The sequence below is a fragment of the Pipistrellus kuhlii genome, unplaced genomic scaffold (assembly GCF_014108245.1).
Source record: "Pipistrellus kuhlii isolate mPipKuh1 unplaced genomic scaffold, mPipKuh1.p scaffold_m20_p_16, whole genome shotgun sequence".
NCBI classification, from domain to species: Eukaryota; Metazoa; Chordata; class Mammalia; order Chiroptera; family Vespertilionidae; genus Pipistrellus; species Pipistrellus kuhlii.
The window spans coordinates 17,128,286-17,150,726 of NW_023425471.1; the positions used below are offsets into that span (position 1 = coordinate 17,128,286).

The 22,441-nt window shown below is 40.3% G+C and overlaps 1 protein-coding gene across 4 annotated transcripts in view; it reads right to left on the bottom strand.

The window, feature by feature from the left end:
* Nucleotides 1–22,441, bottom strand: part of DMD (dystrophin) — a 1,962,662-nt gene that overhangs the window by 1,617,094 nt on the left and 323,127 nt on the right. For all 4 annotated transcript variants that reach the window (XM_045582357.1, XM_045582356.1, XM_045582355.1 and 1 more), the window contains 2 exons: nt 2,352–2,533; nt 309–440 (listed from right to left, as the gene is read on the bottom strand). In XM_045582357.1, coding sequence (XP_045438313.1) covers nt 309–440; nt 2,352–2,533 — 314 coding nt within the window. The remainder of the gene's footprint in view (nt 1–308; nt 441–2,351; nt 2,534–22,441) is intronic.

The window sequence follows — 22,441 nt, forward strand, 5'->3', positions numbered from 1 at the left end:
TTCATAAGGTGTATGTCTAATCACTATGTTGTACACCTGAAACTAATATAATATTGTATGTCAACTGTAATTGAAAATTGTAAAAAAATAATAATAATAAAACAATAAAGCAAAAATCAAAACCCCAAAAGAGGTCGCAATAACAAAACAGCTTCATGGGAAAGTAAGTAATGAAACAAGGAACAATGAAACAGTTCTTGATGCAGAGGAGAAAGCACTGCTAAATTCGAACAAACAAAAGCCTTGTTAGATTTTCTTGAATGCAAAAATTCTTTGGTTTGTAGAACAGAGAGCAAAAGTTGACAGACCTGTGAAGGAAACGGGCTCCGTGTGGGGTCAGAGGTGGCGATATAAGCAGCCTGAGCGTAGGCATAACTCTTGAACCGAGGCTTAGGAGAGGAAGGAGTTCGTTCATAGCCCTGTGCTAGACTGACTGTGATCTGCAGAAAGGAGTTAGGGGGAGGGGGACAGAGAGGAGAAGACATTATAAGTAACCCTGAAAGGACTGCTTTCCAAAACACTAGAAAAACTAATACTAAATCGAAACAGTGAGATGAAAATTAAACACATACAAAGTGCTATTAGAAACTGGTATACTCTAAGGATTATAGTGCTCAATGTCATGTTGGAGGACAGGTAATCAGGAGAGATGTGGAGGTGAGATTTAACCATATAGATTCAATACTGATACAACTCTAGCACAAATACTAGATGGTACTTTTTAATCTGGCAAAAACAGGCATGCAAAAGCAATTTTCTCTGAACCCAAGGAAGAGAAAACCAGAATTTATCAGGTCAATACCCTGGAAAGGACTGAAGCTTTCAAAATCTAAATATAGAACTAGCTCATAGAGTGAGAAAATTAGGCCTGAGAGCTTTCCACACCTTCTGCAGATATTTAGCTAACAGCTTTGTCATCATTGTTTGTGTCAAAACAAAAGTTCAAGGAAACACCCCAAATACCCACTGCTGGCAGCCAGAACAGGCCATATAATAGAAGAATCCCACAGGATACTGTACAATGATACAATAAAATTTTTCTCATATGTTGTCTCCATTTATTTTTTAATTAAAATATTTAAACTCATTTATCTTAGCAAAATGTTACTTCGAATAATCAAAATTTATCAATGCATCAGCAGATTGCCACTAAAAATAAGAAATATTATTCATGCCAAAACCAGTCTGGCTCAACAAATAGAGCGTCAGTCGGTGGACTGAAAGATCCCAGGTTCAATTCCGGTCAAGGGCATGTACATTGACTGTGGGCACATCCCTGGTAGGGGGTGTGCAGGAGGCAGCTGGTCGGTGTTTCTCTCTCATCGATGTTTCCAGCTCTCTATCCCTCTCCCTTCCTCTCTGTAAAAAATCAATAAAATATATATTTTTAAATATATATATTTTAAAAAAGAAATATTATTCAATAAAGTCCTTGCCTTCATTTTTTCCATGTATTAAAAAAAAACATGCTGGGAAAAAACATTAAATTAAAGAAAGTTGATCTAAGACTATTTACTGTTACATTACACATAGGCATGTGTACATATATGTTCAGCTCAAATTTTTGCTAGTTATGTATGTAAAGAGCAAACCATGCTCTAATTCTTTGCTCTAGTTGATAAAAAATTAATGTGTATATGAACCTATCTTTTATTTCATTTTACACAATGAAAATAAAATATATTCTGTATTCCATATTCCTATAATATGGTACCTATCAATAGCAAAGTATTTGAACAATATTGTTTGAAAACAATATTACAGTTCATGATATTAGATATAATTTTAAAGGTTGATAGTCAATCTCTCTCTCTCCTCCGTTCCCTCTCTCTATATATTTAATATACATAACATTATATATATATATATGTGTGTGTGTGTGTGTGTGTGTGTGTGTGTGTGTATGTGTGTGCGTGTGTATACAAACACAAAAACATATATCCACACATGCGCACATATTAAGCTATGTCAGTGGTCTGCAAACTCATTAGTCAACAGCCAAATATCAACAGTACAATGACTGAAATTTCTATTGAGAGCCAGAAACCGACTTCTGCACATGAGCCACAAAATTTCAATTGCACTGTTCATGCGCACCCACACATGGTATTTTGTGGAAGAGCCACACTCAAGGGGCCAAAGAGATGCATGTGGCTCGTGAGCTGCAGTTTGTGGACCACTGAGCAATGTATACAAATAACATATTTGTGTGTCCACATACATACTGTATTAGGTATACATGTATGTGTGTACATATCCATAGATATAAGAGATTCACATAAGTGTATGGGGATGATACCGAACAATACATATAAAACATCTTTTATATTAGTGTCCTTTCAACACCTTACCTGTTGAGAATAGTGCATTTGATGATGTAACTGAAAGTGTTCTTCTCTAGTAACTTTGGATGGTCTTGGCAGCATTTCCACTTCCTGGATGGCTTCAATGCTCACTTGTTGAGGCAAAACTTGAAAGAGTGATGTGATGTACATTAAGATGGACTTCTTATCTGGATAAGTAGTGGCAACATCTGTAAGTAAGCACATTAACACCACAGATCAATTTTTTGGTTTCTATATTTGAGTCTCCAAAAGGAGAATGAACAAATCAATGTTACAGGAAGAAGACAGATTAATGAGCATTGGATGGCCCATAAATATCCTACAGAGACTAATTAGAACATCATAATCAGGCCTAAAATGTCCTTTCAATTTGGCAGACCAATGAAATGAGCACAAAAGTTCATTTATTTTCCTTGTTCACATAAAAACTTCATTCTATAATACTTTTTCCTAAGTCAAATTGCCAAACTACCCCATCTACAAGAGTGTTTCTCATTAGATAAGAAACAAAAATCAAAGATCATATCTCCTCTTCCATGAAAAGTTACAACAAGATATCAATTAAAATGGTGCATCAGTAATTAAACAATTACACAAAAGAGATTAATGCTTTGGCTTCCAGTAAAGAAAACTTACACTTCCTAATCATTTTTTTTTCTGGCAATGTATGTAAAGGGCAAACCATGTCCATTTTGAAATGAATCCCTGTATTCAATAAAAATAAAAGAATAAACATACATATAATGATTAACAATATTCCTCAAATATATCAAAAGTATTTGTTTATATTATGGTGCACCTGTTAAGGTCAGATGTTGTTTCACGTCTCAGACTTTAAAGATAAATTTACAAGTCCTTCACATAAGGTTAATCTAACATATGTTGTTCTTTGCCACATCCAGGGAATGAAAGAAACCCAGCATTTATAGACAATAATAATTTATAATAACACATACAACAAGTGGAAGCTCCTTGATAGGTTCTTTTGCTACTTGGCATTACAATTTCCCTGCTGAACTCATTCCAGAGGACCAAGATGTAAAAATAACCCTTTATGTGAAGTGTATAATTAATTCCAGAAGTATCAAAACACTCGTCCTAATAGGAGGCCAAGGTAACTTCTCAGCAATGTGCGAGAAATTTTTCTTGCCATAATCTTAGTTTAGCTAGCATTAAAAGATCTGTTTTAAACTAATTATGTATATTCTGGACAGGTATTCTGATTCTAAGTTAAAGTAAATCTCAATTTCACTAGCATTTGGCTAGGGGATAGAGCGTCAGTCTGTGGACTGAGCAGTCCCAGGTTTGATTCCAGTCAAGGGCATGTGCATGGGCTGTGGGCACATCCCCGTTAGGGGGTGTGCAGGAGGCAGCTGGTCGATGTTTCTCTCTCATTGATGTTTCTAGCTCTCTGTCCCTCTTTATCTCCCTTCCTCTGTGTAAAAAAATCAATAAAATATATTTTTTAAAAAGGGGGGGATTGAAAGGTTGCTTAGTCTACCTCTTCACTAGTAGCAGGAACATGATTAATCAGAACAACTATTCTTAAAGTATTTTTAAAGAGTTACAGAGGAGAGAAAAGTGAACTAGTGTTCCTTAGTCTGCTTCTATCCATAGTAAAATAGTCTATAATAGTTGGTCATCAAGCCAATAGCTTTAGCATCACCTAAGGGCTTGTTGGAAATGCAGAGCCTCAGGCTCCGCCCTTGACCTACTGAATCAGACTCTGATTTTAAAAAGTCCCAAGATGATTCATGTGCACGTTAAAAAATATGTATGTATATGTTTAGCTTAAAATTTATGCCATGATTTAAAAAATAAAGGTGAAATTGGGCAAGTATTATTTTTATTGCCCTAAGCAAATGTCTGAATTTATAATACATTTTTAAATTTGATTTTTGGAGAGAGAGGAAGGGAGAGAGAGAGAGAGAGAGAGAGAGAGAGAGAGAGAGAGAGAGAGAGAGAGAGAAAATATCAATGAGAGAGTGAAACATTAATTGTCTTCCTCCTGCACACCCCCTACCAGTGTCTAAGCTCACAACCTAGAATGTGCCCTGAACAGGAATTAAAGCACCAACCTTTTGGTTGCTGCACTGGACAATGCCCAACTACCTGAGTGCACATGCCAAGGCTATAATATGTTTTAACTACATAGAACATTTTGTGTGTGAAAGTAAGTAGTCATAAATATCAATCATTTTAATAAACTAGAGGCCCAGTGCACAGATTTGTGCACCAGTGGGGACCCTTAGACTGGCCTGCAACCTCTCACAATCTGGGACCCCTCAGGGAATGTAGCAGTGCACAAAGTGGCAGGCAGCCAGGGAGCAGGGCCAGGCTCTGTGCTGCTCCCGCTCATCCTAGCCCCGTTGCACCTACCCCCACCTACGGCCACTTGGTAGCGGTGTTGCGGAGGTGGGAGAGGCTTAAGCCACCATAGCTGCGCTCACCATTGTGCTGTGGGAGCACAATGACCACCAGGGGGCAGCTCCTGCATTGAGAGTCTGCCCCCTGGTAGTCAGTATGCATCATAGTTACTGGTCAATCAGTTGAGTGGTCAAATGGTTGACCAGTAGCTTAGGCTCATATATATATATGTGTGTGTGTGTGTGTGTGTGTGTGTGTGTGTGTGTGTGTGTGTGTATGTGTATATATATATATATATATATATATATATATATATATATATATACACACACACATAATGGTTGACCAGTAGCTTAGGCTCATATATATTATACACACACACACACACACACACACACACACACACACTAGAGGTCCAGTGCACAAAATTTATGCATGGGGGGCAGGGGGATCCCTCAGAACTGGCCTGTACCCTTTTACAATCTGGGACCCCTCAGTGGATCCCTACAGGATCGGGCCTAAACTGACAGTCAGACATCCCTCTTAAAATCCAGGACCACTGGCTCCTTACTGCTTGCCTGCCTGTCTGATCATCTCTAACCACTCTGCATGCCAGCCTCATTGCCCCTAACCACTCACCTGCCTGCTTCATCACACCTAACCAGTTTGCCTACCTTCCTGATCACCCCTAACACCTCTGCTTCCCAGCCTGGTCACCCCTAACCCCTCTATCTTCTTTACTGATCACCTCTAACCACTCTGCCTGCCTGCCTGATCACCCCTAACCATTCTGCATGCCTGCTTGATGCCACTAACCACTCTGCCTGGCTGATCACTCCAACCACCTCTGATTGCCTGATTGCCCCTAACCACTCTGCCTGAATGTCTGACCTCCCCTAATTGCTCTCCTGCCTGCCTGTTTGGCCCTAACTGACTCTTCCTTGGCCCCCACTACTGCAGCTTCATCCAAAAGGACATCTGGAAGGTTGTTCGGCTTTCCGGTCTAATGAACACATTATGCTTTTATTATTATACATAGATATGCACTCTTTGGCCAAACTACTGACATTTTTGCCCCAATCTATTACCATCCTAATTCTCAGGTTGAGTGGAATTCAGCTGTACTGTTGGGCAGAATCCAACATTATAAAGACTTGAAATATTTTGATAGATTATACCAAAGATTAACAAGATAGAGAATTCACTGATTCTGCTCACAACCTAGTGAGCAGAACGGTTAATGAAGAAAAACAATATAAAAAAATAACTGCCATTGTTAAACAGAATATAAAATGGGTTTCTCCAATTGGCACAATCAGTGTTTTAACATGTTCAGAAAAACAAAGAAAGTATATATTATTGTGGATCCAGATAATTCTTTACAAATAGAAAACTGAAATATGTATGTGCAAAATTTCAGTAAATGGAAATGAAAAAATGGGGAAAAAAGGTTTTTCAGGCAGTAGAAAATTGCATGAGCAAAAGTGTAGTGGTAGGAACAGATTAGACATAGGCCTTTGGGTGTCTTAGCTACAAAGAAGAATCTATAGTATAGGGGTGTCGAACTCAATCAGAGAAGGGGCCAAAATCTAAAATCCAGCCTAAATCGCGGGCCAAATGGTTTACTGAACAGTCATAAACTGACAACGTTAACTAGAAATGTGAATTTAAAATGAGTGGAACAATCTTTTCCTTAACAGTGCTGTTAACCAGCTCACATGCTATCAAGCAAAACAGTAATATTGGTATCAAGCAAAACAGTAATATTGGAATGTACCTAAAATGCTCATTGTTTTGTTTTCTGGCTAGATGTCTGACGCCGTTTTCCCCGGATCAATGAGTCAATGTTCGGTTTTATTTCTTGGGCTGTAGCAACCCGCAAAACAGCATGGAGGTTGCCATCGGTAATGCGTGATCTGTGCTTGTTTTTGTTCAGATTCATTATTGAAAACATCTGTTCACAAAGATAGGTGCTCCCGAACATGGGTAGAATACGGGCAGCATGAAGTCGGAGCTCTGGCATTGAGTCAGGGGGCAGTAGAGGGTAGAAGTCCTCAATTTCAACATCCTGAAACCTTGATTTCAGGCCACTGTCAGACTGAAGCTCGATTATCTCCATCTGAAGGTGATGGGGCACATTGTTGACATCAACTGTAAAAGGATTGGCAAAGATGTCAAAGCCTGAGTGCTGTGTTCTAAAGTCAGAGAAGCGCCGCTCAAATTCACTTAGTAAACGGCTAACTTTGGTAGCCAGCCGACTGCAAGGAAAAGTACCAGAAATAGTGGTTGAGATACTCAAACAAACGGGAAAGTGGGCAAGATTGTCCTGTTCCAGTTGGGACTTCCATAGTTGAAGTTTACGCTGGAATGCTGTGATCATGTCAGACATCTTCGTGATGACTTGTTTGCGTCCCTGCAGCTTCAGATTCAGTTGGGCGAGATGCTCGCATATGTCACACATCATAGCAAAATCACATAGCCAGGCGGGATCCGACAGTTCAGGCAAGGGCTTTCCTTTACTTTCCATGAAAAGAGCAATTTGTTCTCTGAGCTCAAAAAATCTTTTGAGGACTGCGCTCTTGCTCAGCCATCTTACTTCTGTGTGGTATGGCACGTCTCCATGCTCTGCACCCACCTCCTGTAAAAACTGCTGGAACTGGCGATGATTCAGGCCATGTGCCCGTATAAAGTTAATAGTTTCAATGACTGTGGTCATTATGTCATTCATGTCCAGAACTTTTCCACACATAGCCTCTTGGTGGATAATGCAATGATAAGTAATCAAGGGTGTGTGGCAGTGACTTTTTTGCATTCTTTCCTTCATTAGTCCAACCAAGCCTTTCTTTTCTCGGCACATTGAAGGTGCGCCATCGGGAGTTAGCCCCACCAACTTTTCCCAGGGTAATTTAAAATTATTTATAGATTTCTCCACAGCCTCAAATATATCTCTACCAGTCGTCGTCCCAGGCATGGCAGCTACATCCAAAAGTTCCTCAGTGACAGAGAGGTCGGTCTTCGTAGCACGTATAAAGATGGACAGCTGCGCTGTATCAGTGTTGTCTGTGCTTTCATCAATAGCAAGTGAAAAAGCGAGATAACTGCATGCCTGTTCGGCCAGCTGTGATGATAGATTTCCTGAGAGTTCTTGAACTCTATCTGCAATGGTGTTTCTTGACAAACTGACATTTTGAAAACTCTGTATCTGGTCTGGGCATACTTGCTCACACACTTTTAGCATGCATTGCTTCAAAAAGGCACCCTCTGAAAAACACCTTGAAGTACGGGCAATTTCTTCAGCCACTATAAAGCTTGCTTTCCCTGCAGCATCATTTTTCGCTGGAGCCTTTGTAAACATTTGCTGCTGTGATTGTAGTTTGCCTTTTAGTTCTTTAACAATTTTATGCTTTTCTTCCAAAGTATATTTGCCATACTTAACATTATGTTTGGTGTCAAAATGACGACGTATATTGTACTCTTTCATCACCGACACTGTCTCATAACACAATATACACACTGGTTTGCCCTCTCTAAGCACAAACATGTATTCATTTTCCCATTTGTCATTAAATTGTCTGCCTTCACTGTCAACTTTTCTTTTCCTGGACATTTTGGGATCAATATTGGCAGTAAAAGATGTAGTTTATTGGAAATCTGCATTAGAAGGAAAAAGTTGAAAACTGCATAGGGATAGCTTGATTTGGCAGATGGAGTGGAGAAAAAAAAAAAGTCAGTCAATAAATGCCTGGCTGGGTACAGATAGCAGATTCTGTTGTGATTTTTATGCCTGCACTTTATGCCAGGAACTGGCAGCTTCTGCTGTGTATTTTTTATGCCCGCACACTCACTCTCTCCTCTGCTCTGCCACCTGCACAACCACATCGGATGCTGGACTATAGGTCACGCCTCCTGAATCTCGCGTGACTTATTATCTATGCGCATGCGTAATAGATAGCAAGTAGGGCGGCCGGCAAGGCTGCCGGCGAGATCACAAGCCTCCTATGTCACCGCGTGTCATTGTGATGGAACGCAGCGGAGTGCAGTGATGACAGCGCAGTGCGGGCCACATTGCAAGGCCTGGCGGGCCGGATTTGGCCTGCGGGCCTTGTGTTTGACATGTGTGATCTATACTAATAAAAGCCTAGGTGGCCCTCATGCCCTTGAACAACAGCCTCATGTCATCACAAGATGACTGCCCCCACATCGTCACAAGATAGCCACCCCATGTAACCATAACATGGCCACCACAAGATGGCTATCAGGGGATTGCAGTTGTGGGTGATCAGAACAGCAGGGGAGGACAGGCAGGGAGTAACAGGCAAGCAGGGAAGAGCAGCTGGGGGACACTAGGCCAGCAGGAGAGGACAATGGGGGGCCATCACGACAGCACCGGAGGGCAGTTAGAGGTGACCAGGCCAGCAGGGGAGGGCAGTTAGGGGCAAAAATGCTGGCAGGGAGGGCAGTTAGGGGCCATCGGGCCAGCAGTGGAGGGCAGATGGAGGCCATGGGCTAGCAGGGGAGCAGTTAGTTGTTAATCAAACTGGCAGGGGAGTGGTTGGGGGCCATCAGGCTGGCAGGCAGGTGAGCTGTTAAGAGCCAGCAGTCCCAGATTGTGGGAGAGATGATCAACTGCTGGTTTAGGCCTGATCCCAGATTGGAGAGGGTGCAGGCCAGGCTGAGGGACACCCCCATGCATGAATTTCGTGCACCAGGCCTCTAGTCCTATATAAAAAAAGCCTAATATGCTAAGTGTCTAGTCATCAGGTCATCTGTTCAACCAATCAAAGCATAATATGCTAATGATATGCTAAGGCCACTCAACCGCCCACTATGATGTGCAATGACCAGCAGTGGGAAAACAGTCTACTGGTCGACCAGTTGTTATGACATGCACTGACCAGTAGGTTAGTTTGCTGCTGGGGTCCCACTGATTGGGACAGAGAGAGGCAGGGTGGACATGCTCCGGAGCCCTCCTGCATTACCATCCCAGCTGGCCAACCTCCCACATGTCTTCCTGGACCCAATCTTGTACCAGTGGTGTCCCTTGACCTGGCCTGCATCCTCTCACAATCTGGGACCCCTCTGGGGATGTCAGAGAGCCAGTTTCAGCCCAATCCCACAGTCCAGGCTGAGGGATCCCACTGGTGCACTAGTGAATAATAAGATAACAGGGGTAGATTGTGTGTAGAACATTGAGAGATCATCAAAAGAAAACTAAATACTTTGTCCTTAGTTCAATTGGCTGGAGAGAAACTAACCACCTTTGAACAAAAGTGTGACAACATTAAAATTTTTGTAAAAATAAACCTATTAAGTACAGAATGGATTAATAGAAAATAAACTGGAGGAAAGTAGGAGGCTAGCACATAATCCAGACAGGAAATGTTAAAGAACTAAAACAGGTGGTATAATGAAAACAAGGGGAGGCATGATAGAAATGCTAAGACAGATTCAAAATTACTTCATTCAATATTCAAATTACTCCACAGTCTTTGGAAATGCCTATATATGAAATTCTGTCCTAAGCCTGAGGGGACAAAGATTAACAAACCAGATAAAATGGAGGAGGAGGGTGGATGGAAAAAACTGCATGTTCTGTACTCATGTGAATGAGTAGCCACCAGAAGAATTTTCAGTCTCATTTAATCAAGTTAACAATTACCTGCCTAGGTGGTCTTGATCATGTGTCCTCAAGTGGCAATCCCTCCCTACTGGAAGTCTGTAAACCAGGAGTAAACTCAGTCCAATTAACAAAATTCAGAATTCAAACCTGTTAGTGTCAAAATGGCACCAGGTTTTACTGGCAGAGTTTGACCTTGTTTCAGCAACCACAGTACTTGAGTTCTGGCTAAGAAAGAATTTAGATACAAAATTCAAATAAAAGCAAAATATTATTTAGAAAGTCACAGAGGTGGAAAAATTGAGCTGAAGAAGGAGTGAGTCAGTTGGGCTCAGGAAACAATTTACAGAGGCCAAAGAAGGACCCTTGGAGCTTAGGAGAAAGAAAGGCAGAGAACACATGCCTGGAGGAAGGAGAAATGGAAATGCACTGACGTTCTCCAAGAAGAGAAAGGGCATGCACTGGATTCTCCATCTGAGAGTTTTATCCACTCTCTAACAGCAGGAATTTTAGGCAGGGGGTGGGGAGGCGACCATCCAGGAGTTCCAAGGAGGCCCTCAATGGAATAATCATCAGCTTTCAGCTTTCCATGTGCATCCTTTCAGATACCTGGTTTCTATTAACTGGTCAGTGCCAGAGCAAAGGGTCATAAGTCATAAGTCATAGCAGCTGATCCTAATGTCTTTTCCTAATGACCTTACTGCTTTTCTGAGCCTGGAGCTATAACACAACTGAAGAGTAGATGTTATCTCTAGTTTGATCCAACTCTTGCTCTGTGGTCAGCAGATACAAAGCTTTGTTCTTAAAATTATTAGATGCAGCCCAAACCAAGTTGCTTGGTGGTTAGAGCATCGGCTCACAAACTGAAAGGTCCTGGGTTTGATTCTGGTCAAGGGCATGTACCTTGGTTGCAGGATCCATCCCTGGCACCAGTCATGGTATGTGTCAGAGAAACCAATCAATGTGTAATCCTCACATCAATGTTTCTCTGTGTCTCTCCCACTCCCTTCCACTCTAAAAATCATGGGAAAAATATCTTCAGGTGAGGATTAACAACAAAAAGATCACTTGATGACCTGATGAATTAATGCTTAAGAAGTGGTAATGCAAGTTCTTGTCCAGTTATATGAGGCTCTTTTCTGGCTCCCTTGTTCCCCTCTAAGGGGTCTACCACATTACTTGCAACATGAGGAAAGGTCAAGGGAGGGTCAAAACCACATGATCAACAATATAAAAGGTCAAGGAGTCTAAACCACAGACCCAACAATATTCTAGGGGGGAAAAAGTCACCCTGCGGGCAAGGTCTCATCCTAAAATTGTCTGTTGCTAAGCACCAGGAGCTTTCCACCCTGGTGACATGCCATAGCTGGCTTACCATTTATATCCTACTCATGCCTGCCTAACTGCCTATTACAAACCAATGAACAATAACCCAGTAATTTTGCTTATAGGAATCCACCATGAGGAAATAATCATAAATTTTAATGAATATTTACATAAATTTTATGTTAAATTTAAGCATTATTTACAATATAAAAAAATAAGTTTTTATCATACCAAAAAAGGAAAGAATTCAGGCCATTCCAAATGGCTTAACGTTAGAGAATCAGAAATGATGGAATACAGGTATATAATTGTATATTAATATTATAAAGCCATTCAAAATGTTGCTTTTGAAAAATACTTGACAACATCTGAAAGTAAATTATTTAGAATGTAACTTCTAAAGAGTAGGATGGTATCATTTATGTAGCATATAATACTTTTATGGAAAAGTCTAGGGAAACATACTTCAAGAGATTAGTGAACTGGGTATGCTGGTGAGAATGAAAAAAAAAAATTCATTTTCTCCCTTGCCCTATCTATAGTTTCCACACACTCTATTCAGCACTCATTAATTTTATAATTAGGTAATGTAGTCTATATTGTAATAAAAATATCTGTAAAGGTAAAAAAGAAACCATAAAAGTAAAATCGTACAGCTTTCAGAATATCCTCACTCCATAAAGAAGAAAAAAAAGTCAATTTTGGATTTCCCAAATGAGTTTGTTAGGAAACTTGTGCTTTCAACAAAAGCATTCTTATCTTGGACAATCAACCTCCAGAAATTCTGATTAGCCAGCTGCCAGGCAGGCTTTGAAACACCTCTGGGAAATCTAAATAAGAGGCTCCACTGTCTAAAGCTCAGGTCAGTTTTCTGCCAGCAGAAAGGCAGGAATTGAAATACTGGATTACAATACATACCATGTAGGATCAGAAAGATGCTATATTTCAATGTGCACTCAGAAAGTTTGCTCAGCTTTTATTTTAAAAAAAAATTAGAAGAGTGTAATCTGGAAATCATGATCAAAATAAAATCATGATCATTTCCCACAAAATGTGTATTTAGGAACAAAACAATAAAAAAAATCACTAAATTCACTGTTTGTAAGAAAAGGGGAATAGTTGAACTGGGAAGCAGAAACTTTTGCTCACAAACTAGATTAGGTCAGATAGCTCTAAATATGAAAATGTGAATATATATATGTACACATAATTTTTAAAAACTGTTTTTCCCAAAATAAGCAAATACAGATGTGAAATTCTAAAGAACTTACTACTGGAAGCAAAGTGGGTTATCATCTGGGGTTTACAAAGAATAAATTATGTTCTAATTCATCGGCTTTCTAAGCACTCAAGTTTGTAAATTGCAGACTATATTACAGTAATGGACTAATTCATTAAAGCATTAGAGTGTTATTTTCAATTTTTATATTTTTCATCCAGCACTACATTCTACATATATGCATTTTCCACTTACAAGTTACTATACACATTGAATATAGAGTATTCTAGTAAAAAAAAAAAATACTTGCACCAGTCCCCTCAAGTTAAATTATTTAACATTCTACAAGACATGCTCTGCTTTCACTAAGTAATTAAGCAATTCCATAATGTCAGCATTTTACTCACTGATACAACTTGCTTTTATCTTCTAACTAAAGGCCTGGTACACAAAAATTCATGCACTCAGAAGGGGGCTCCCTTAGCCAGGCCTCACCCTCTCACAGTCCAAGAACCCTCAGGGGATGTCCAACTGACAGCCACAGTCTGGCCTTCCTCTGTGGTAGGCAACCACTGGACTGATCAGGAATTGCACTGGCTGGCAAGCAGCCAGCCCAGCCCCCTGATTGCCCCTCAGCTGCCACCAGTCGCCACCAAGGCTCCTCAATTGCTATCTCCTCCCTCTGCCCCCTGGCATTGCTTTGGCTGGCCTGGTGCTGCTCACTCACCCCACCCCACCCCCACGCCCTGGCAACTGATAGTTCCGCCATTTCGTTGATTTGCATATTAAGATTATATAGGATAACAATGCTTCTCACTAAAAGACTATCAAATATAGTAATGGAAATCACTTGTATTATAAAGATGATTCAGTTTCATTGCAAAATTAATTATAAAGACAATGGCTATTATTAATTCGCTAGAGGCTTGGTGCACAAAATTTGTGCACTGGCAGGCTTCCCTCAGCCTGGCCTTCCCCCTCTCATAGTGTGTGAGCCCTCAGGGGATGTCCTACTGAAAGCAGGTCTAAGCTGCAGTTTGGCCTCCCTCTGCGGAAGGCAACCAGGCCAATCAGGGGAATGTGCTGCCCCCATCACCCTGCTGATGCTGCCAACACTGGCCGCTGTGAATGCTGGCCCTCAGCCCTCGTTTCTTAGGGCTGGCCCCATTGCCACTCTGCTGCACCACCACCTCTCCCACGCTGCTGGCCCTTGACCCTCGCAGCTGCCACAGATGACAGCCCTCGGCTCTCAAAGCCATTGCAGCTTTGTCTGGAAGGACATCCAGAAAGACACCCAGAAGATGTCTGGTCTATCTGGCCTAGTTAGCTTATTACCCTTTTATTAATATAGATGGGAAACACTAAACTTTATCTTTTAAACATCCGATTATTCCATTAAATATGTTTATGGGTGAATAACAGAAAACTATCATCTTCATACAAGTGGAAAACTGTGCTCAAAATACAAAACACTTACCTGGGGCTTACTGGGTGTACCAGTTAGTAATAGATTTTGTAATCAAAGAACGCACAATAGTTTCAAGAGAAACATCAAAAATACTTTATTCAAAGTAATGTCCATCACTAGCTACACATTTCCCCCATCTTTCAGGTAATTTGTGGATACTCTCCCAATAGAACTTTTCTTATTTTGAGGCAAATCATTCAGAGGCCCAATTTTCCACTTCTTCGTATGTTTTGAAGTGCTGCTCAGAAAGGGCGTGTGCCATCAATCAGAATAAGTGGCAATTTGAAGGAGCAGTCTGGTGAATACGGCAGGTGGAATAATACTTCCCAAACAAGATCTCTTAATGTGTCTTTAACTGGTTGTGAAGTGTGTGATGGTGCATCATCATGAAGCAAATTTACTGTTTTAGAATATTCTGATCGTTTCACGATCAAAGTGTGGTACAAATCGATTATTTGTTGTGAGTATTAATAGTTTCACCTGGTTTTAGAAGCTCATAATACACCACACCTTCCTGATCTCACCAAATACAGAGCATTGTCTTTTTTCCAAAGTGAGTTGGCCTTGCAGTTGATGTTGATGGTTGACCTGGATCAACCCATGATTTTGTGCATTTGGGATTCTCAAAATAAATCAACTTTTCATCCCCAGTCACAATTCAATGCAAAAAAGACTTTCTTTTGTGCCACTGAAGCAACATTTTACTGATGACTTGTTGGTTTTCCATTTGTCTTTCATTCAGTTGATATGACACCCATTTTCCTTCCTTTAAAATCTGTTCCATTGCTTGTAAATGATCAAAAACTTTTTGCTGAGCAAAGTTTAATATTTCTGCAAGTTGTTTTTGAGTCTGACATGCATCTTCATCCAAAACACTTGTAATTGTTGGTGTTCAAACTTTTTCGGCTGACCTGGACATTCTTTGTCTTTCACATTGAAATCATTACTTTTAAAGCATTTAAACCAGCATTCACAAGTATCTTGAGATAGAGCATGTTCACTATAAGCTTCCTGAAGTATTTAGCAGCACTTTCTTCAAAATAATTAATTAAAACTTCATGCAAATGCTCTTTTTTGGAACAAAATTCCACATTAAGTGTAAAATATCTATGATATCAACAACTTCAGGAAATTTGACATACGAAGTTTTGAAGCTTGTTGTCAATACAAGAAAATAGCATTCATATCAGATTGTGTATATATATCAACATATGAGTAACTCCATTTCTTAAAAAAAAAAAAAAAAACATTATCTGGTACACCTAGTTACAAAGATAAACAAAAACAAAAAAAGTAGGTTCTTACAGGAAGCTTTGTATGCACTAATAAGAAGTTCAAATTTTCTGGCCATTAATCAAACAATGTTAGATATATGTATGCAAATAAATACCATGTGCTCAATCCCATCTCTATATATAAAAAGCCAGTGTCATGATAACCAGGACAACCAAACGACCAGTCACCATGTGGTGCTTTGAGCACTTCTTGGTCTCACCCCCACAGCCACAGGCTCAGATCACAGCAAGGCAGGTGGCTGGCAAGGCAGTGAATGCAGCGAGCAGTGACAGGCGGGTGGGAAGGGCTGCCAGCAGTGTAGAGCTATGGTGCGCTAATCACGTGCTTTGCCTCTAGTAAGCAAATACCAGTGATATTATGGATTCTGAAAAGTATTAGATTGACAATATGAGATATTGAAAATATAGTTAACAAATATTTTCTGAGCTACTACTTTATGCCAGGCAATATTCTAGTTTCTGAGGATACAGTGGTAAATAAATGAGCCCAGAGATTTGTTCTCATAGACCTTTGATACTAACTGAAAAACAAATTTACAAATAATTTCAAAATCCTAAATCAACCACTGGCTTATTTATCCCTATCATCTAGTTCTTTTTGCTTCATTGTATAAAATATTTCCTTCCACAAATACAGTATCTTTTTGGGAACCAGGGGGAATTAAATAGGAGTAGGGCCTCTGTAGTATCAATATGAAATACTCCCTTAGTGACTGAGAACAAATGCACAGAAGCCTGTGAGTCAAAGTCAATTACATGGAATTTCTCAAACTACCCTTATTTCACAAATTTAAAATAAACTAAAAGGTTCTTTTTAACCAAATGCCAAATGCCTTCTGTGTACAGCTAACCAAAGTGAAGTGGTCTATCTTTAAATTTTCAATTACAAAATGTAATCAATTTCCAATATTCTCTTTTCCATCTATTCATTGAAAATACATTCCATTAAAATATTCTTATTTGTTAAAAAATATCCCTGGCCACTTAAAACCTCAGAACTTTCCAGTACATGTCCTTTACAATGTTAAAAGCTAGCTTGACCTAACAAATCCAAGTTACTCAGTGTGGAATATTTTTGATAGAAAAACATTTGTACTTTCTTACAATTCTCTCTATATGTGTATTGTGGGAAGAACTAATGGAGTTGCCATTTGAAAGGGAAGTATTTTGGCTCAGTGACATTTAACTCTGCTTCCCTAATTATCACCTGCTGTTTTTGTACTTTGCTTTTAATCTAACCAAATTGACTTATTTTTTATCCTACTGCTAGAGAAAGTACAGTAAGTTTTCTAAGTAACCTCACATAATATCTTCTTTACTAACACAAAACATTCTACTTCTACTCCCTCATTTCCCCCTAGAGTTAGAAATGATAGCTGATAAATAATGAGGTCAGAATGGAGATTTCATTAAATATAAAATTTCATTGGTTAATTATGATACCTTCTGGTATGTTTTAGGATTTGGAACTATTCCTGATGGCAAAGGGGCTGTTCCAATGCAAACCTCTTAACAAGCTCAAGGCAGAAGTTGTATATAAGAGCAATCATTTTTGTAACAAGTATTGTCAAAATGTACCCATTCCAGCCCGGCCAGTGTGGCTCTGTGGTTGAATGTCCACCTATGAACCAGGAGGTCATGGTTTGATTCCCAATCAGGGCACATACCAGGTTTGTGAGCTCTATCCCCAGTGTGGGTGGTTCTATAACTCTCTCCCATCTTCTCTGAAATCAATTAAAATATATTTTTAAATTTACCCATTCCACATCAAAGGGCTAGCCTGTTGAATCAAACATAACTTGGGCAAATTATGGCTCTACCACTTGTAGGTAAGATAATGTGGTAAAATTAAATTAACTGTGTACCTGTTATTACCTGTAAATGAGTCATTTTAACATCACACAAATAGTGATGGTGCTTGAGAGAGCAAATGAATACACAAAGTAAATGCTCAATATATATTATCCGTTATTTGTCATAATTGTTTCCAATTAGCACATAATCATAATTTATGAATTTTCCTACCTTTATACATTCATCAAATACTTGTGGAATAAGAGATGTATAAGAGATGGCATCAATTCACTAGGGAAAATAACTTTTGTAAGTAGAATGGCTCCATCATCTAAGTCCTAGAGTAAAAACTGGTGGACTCTAGGAAAAGCCTAAAGATAAACAACCCAGATGTGAATCTCTCAGTTATTCATAAATAAATATACATAAATAAAGCATTTATTATGGAAAAGTGCTGTCAGCATTATATTATACTAGAGGCCTGGTGCACAAAATTTATGCATGGGGATGTGCATCCCTCAGCCAAGCCTGCACATTCTCCAATCTGGGACCCCTTGAGGAATGTCCAACTGCCCGTTTAAGCCTGATCCTGGTAGGACTGAGCCTAAACAGGCAGTCAGAAATCCCTCTCCCAATCCAGGACTGCTGGCTCCCAACTGCTCGCATGCCTGCCTTCCTGATTGCCCCTAACCGTTTCTGCCTGTCAGCCTGATCACCCCCTAACCACTCCTCTGCCAGCCTGATTGATGCCTAACTGCTCCCCTACCAGCCTAGTCACCCCTAATTTTCCTCCTCTGCCTTCCTGGTTACCCTTAACTGTACCACCCCTGCAGGTTTGATCGTCCCTGCTTGCCTTCTTATGTCCACATGGGGGTAGCCATCTTTTGTGTTGGAGTGATGGTCAATTTGCATATTATTCTTTTATTAGTTAGAATTAGATAGGATAGAGGCCTGATGCAGGGGTGGGGGGCAGCTTATTTGCCCTGAAGGGTGTCCCAGATCAGGTTGGGGGTTCCCTTGGGGTATGGGACAGCCTGGGCGAGAGGCTTATGGTGGTATGCAGGTTGATCACACCCCCTGGCGACCCAAGCGGAGGCCCTAGGAGGCCCTAGTATCTTATTTATCTTCTATAATTGAAACTTTGTAACCTTAACCAGAGGCCAAGGCTGGTCAGGGCAGGCAGAAAGCTTGGCTTCCTCCATTGCCGGGGAAATCTAAGCACCTTGCTCCCTCCGTGGTTGCAGCCACCTTGGTTGGGTTAAATACTTACTCCTGATTGATTGGTGGGCTCATTCATATAGCAGAAGTATGTCAATTTGCATATTACTCTTTTATTAGATAGCATATGATAGATAGTATCATGGCAACACCAGGTATCATATGCAACATCAGAAGAAGGTGTGTATTGTTTAACAAAACACCATCACAAACAATTGCAAGATAACTGATGGGAAAAGAGTTTTATGTGAAATAATCTCCAATATTGTAATATTCTAAATGAAAACTGAACATAGTGCTCAAGCAGTATGCTAAGTGTAGTTTCTCATCACTAGTAGAGGCATGCCAATGAATCATACAAGAAGAAGTAGCAAACTTTAATATATTTTCCAAATTATGGAGACATATTCTGCTTTTGACATTACTATCAAAAGTCCACTTGTAAAAGGTGAAAGATTTATGTGGTCTGAAGAGAAACCAGAGCATATAAGTACAACCAATGGACATAAAACTCTGGGGAGGGAGGGTATGCATGGGAGGGAGGGAGGGGGGCAAAAAAAATCAATAAAATATATTAAAAATTAAAAAATTAAAAATTAAAAAAAGTCCACTTGTATATGAGTTTGGGGTTTCTAACTTCCACCAATCAATTTGGGGTTCCCAATTATATACACAAATTAATGATAAATAATTTTTTATGAAAATGTATTATAAATTAGAACCTCACAAAAGTGAAAATAATCAAATGGGAAACAATTATGGAGAAAGGTACAAGTGAAAAAAGGAATGACCATCAAAAATACCTATATATAAAACCGTAATATGCAAATAGAGTGGAAGAACAACTGAACAATTGAATAACCAGTTACTATGACGTGTGCTGACCACCAGGGGCCACGTGTGGAATATGGTGGGCCTGGACAGCAGGTGGCAGAGTGCAGAATATGGCAGGTGTTACCGTGGTGGGATGGCACAGCAGGTGAGCAGGGATGCCAGATCAAGGTGGTGTGCTGGTCACTGTCATCGGGATGAGGCTCTGGGGGTTACTGAAAATTATTTTCTCCCTTGCACCACAGTCCCACCCAGTGCTGGCACCTACTTCCAGTACTGGCCACACTCACACCCACTGCCAGCACCCAGCACTGGTCCCAATCGCTTGGTGCCATCAGTGGGTATGAGCAGTGGCTGCTGGCCCTGATAACCCCTGAGGGCTTTTCAACCCCCCCTGCTCCTGAGTGGCAATCAGGGCAGCAGCTGCCACTCACAACTACTGCTGGTGCCGGCCCCATTCACTCCAATTGTCAGCGAGTGCCAGCGCTGTCATCACATGGGAGCGGTGGCAGCAGGAGCAGGGCTGCTGGCAGATAGGGGACCAGGTGCCTTGGTTGGAGAGGCCAGGTAGGGGCAAGGATGGCCAGAGACCTGCCCCTGTGCCCTTGCAGCCTCGCAGCCCACAGTTCCTTTCAAGGTACATGAATTTGTGCACTGGGGCCCTAGTCATATAATAAGCAAATATTAAGAGAATGGTGAGCGTAATGTTTTACATAATCCTATATAATTAAATGTTACTATGCAAATAGAGTGAACAGAGGAACCGGTCTCTATGATGTGTGCTTATCACACATGGAACATGGCAGGTGTCAGCCAGGCAGGATGGTGGAAAAGGTGAGAGACAGCACCAGACCAACATGGGGCACTGGTCATTGGAGTGAGCCTCTGGTAGTTACTAAAAATTATTTGCTACCTAGGGCAGCAGTCTTACCCATGGCTCAGACCTGCTGCCAGTGCCTGGTGCTGGTCCTGATCCTCAGTGCCTTCAGTGGGTGTGAGAAGCGGCTGCCAGCCCCAATCACCCTCAAGGGATTCTCTATCTTCTCCTGCTCCTGAGGGAAATCAGGGCAGCAATCACCACTCACACTTGCTAATGGCACCAGCCCCACTTACACCCACTGCTGGGACCAGCACCAATTGCTCTGCACTGTCAGAGGTGCGAATGGTGCTGGTGCCATCAGAGTGTGGGAGCAGCACCAGCAGGAGTGGGGCTGCTGGCAGATGGGACCCTGGGGCCACAGTGGAAGGGGCAACAGTGGCAGGGGCCTGGTGGGGGTGCAGAGGATGAGCTGAGACCCTATGCCCACCACAGCCTCAATGCCCACAGTTCTGTTCAAGGTGCACAAATTTGTGCACTAGGCCCCTAGTATAATATAATCATAATGTTAAAAAGGCATAGAACATAATTCAAGTGATTAATTTTCATAGAAATTTTACATATATTCAAGAATAGAAGATATTATTTTGAATAATAGAATTTTATGTGCGTGTGTTGAAAAATACTGCATAAATGGAGGTTTAAGGTAGAATAAAGAACACCGTTAAGTTAGCACATGTGTCAAATACAAGGCCCACGGGCCAAATCCGTCCCGCCAGGCCTTGCAATGTGGCCCACACCGCGCTGTCATCACTGCACTCCGCTGAGTTTCCATCACAATGACAGTTTATGACTGTTCAGTAAACCATTCGGCCCGCGATTTAGGCTGGATTTTAGATTTTGGCCCCTTCTCTGATTGAGTTCGACACCCCTAAGTTAGAGAAAGAGAAATACCATATGATTTCCCTTATATGTGGAATCTAAAGAACAAATAAACAGACACAAAGTTACGGAAAACAATCTGATGGTTCACAGAGGGAAGGAGTTTGAGGTGCTGGGTATAAAAAGAGAAGGTGAAGTAATAAAGAAGTACAAATTAGTTGTTACAGAATAGTCACAGAGTTATAAATAACAGCACATAGAATATAGATAATAATATCATGATAAGTATGTATGGGGCCAGGTGGGTTATTGAAATAACGGGGAAACCACTTTGTAAAGTATATGATTGTCTAACCACTATGCTGTACACCTGAAACTAATACAGGATAATACTGAATGTAAACTGTAATTGAAAAAAATTAAATAATCAAAATATAAATTAGCATGGTAACTAGTGACAGAGAACTAGATCATTTTTCTATGATCCTATATAGTCTTGGATCTTAACTATCAGGGGGGGGAAAAAACACCTCTTTTATCTTCTCACCACAAATCACAAATATTGATACCTATACCCATCCACTTGTTCTTTGCTACTCTTAGAATTAAAGTGTTCCCATTCAAATTAAGGAAAATCTCTTAACTTGTATCATCACTTGCTTTCTATTGAATTATCAATCTTTCCTCAGCTTACAAACATACTTTTTTATCTCCTAGTTGAAAGACAAAGCAAATTTAAAAAGTAAAACATTGGTAGTATAGAGGTTCAAAAGTATTCACCTCAAGATGTGCCTCTGTAGTGAGCAGAATATTTTGAGCTAAAGGCAACTTAGATCCTTCAGGCTCAAACTCCTACACTCCCTTGACTACTTAGAAAAATTTGAATTAGGAACCTTGTCTATAATAAGATATTATCAGACACAACCTTTTTTGGACCTATATATGGAAAAGGGCAAACTTCTAAATACTGAATTTCTGCTCTTCTTATTGTCCTGTTACCTTTAATGACTTTCCTCCCCTCTGAAACGAAAAGTTGCGTTATCTCATACTTAGCTCAAAATGTCACATAGACCTCATTTTTCCCTTTACTGTCTTTCTCTCTTGTGTATGTACGGTTCTTATACGTATAAATGTAATTAATCTTCTTAATCTAATTAATGTCTATTTGAATTTTAGACAATACCAAAGAGCCTACATTATGCTGTTAAACTGGTTCTCCAAAAGAAAGATAAAAAAAATCAATGAAACAAGCAAAACAACAA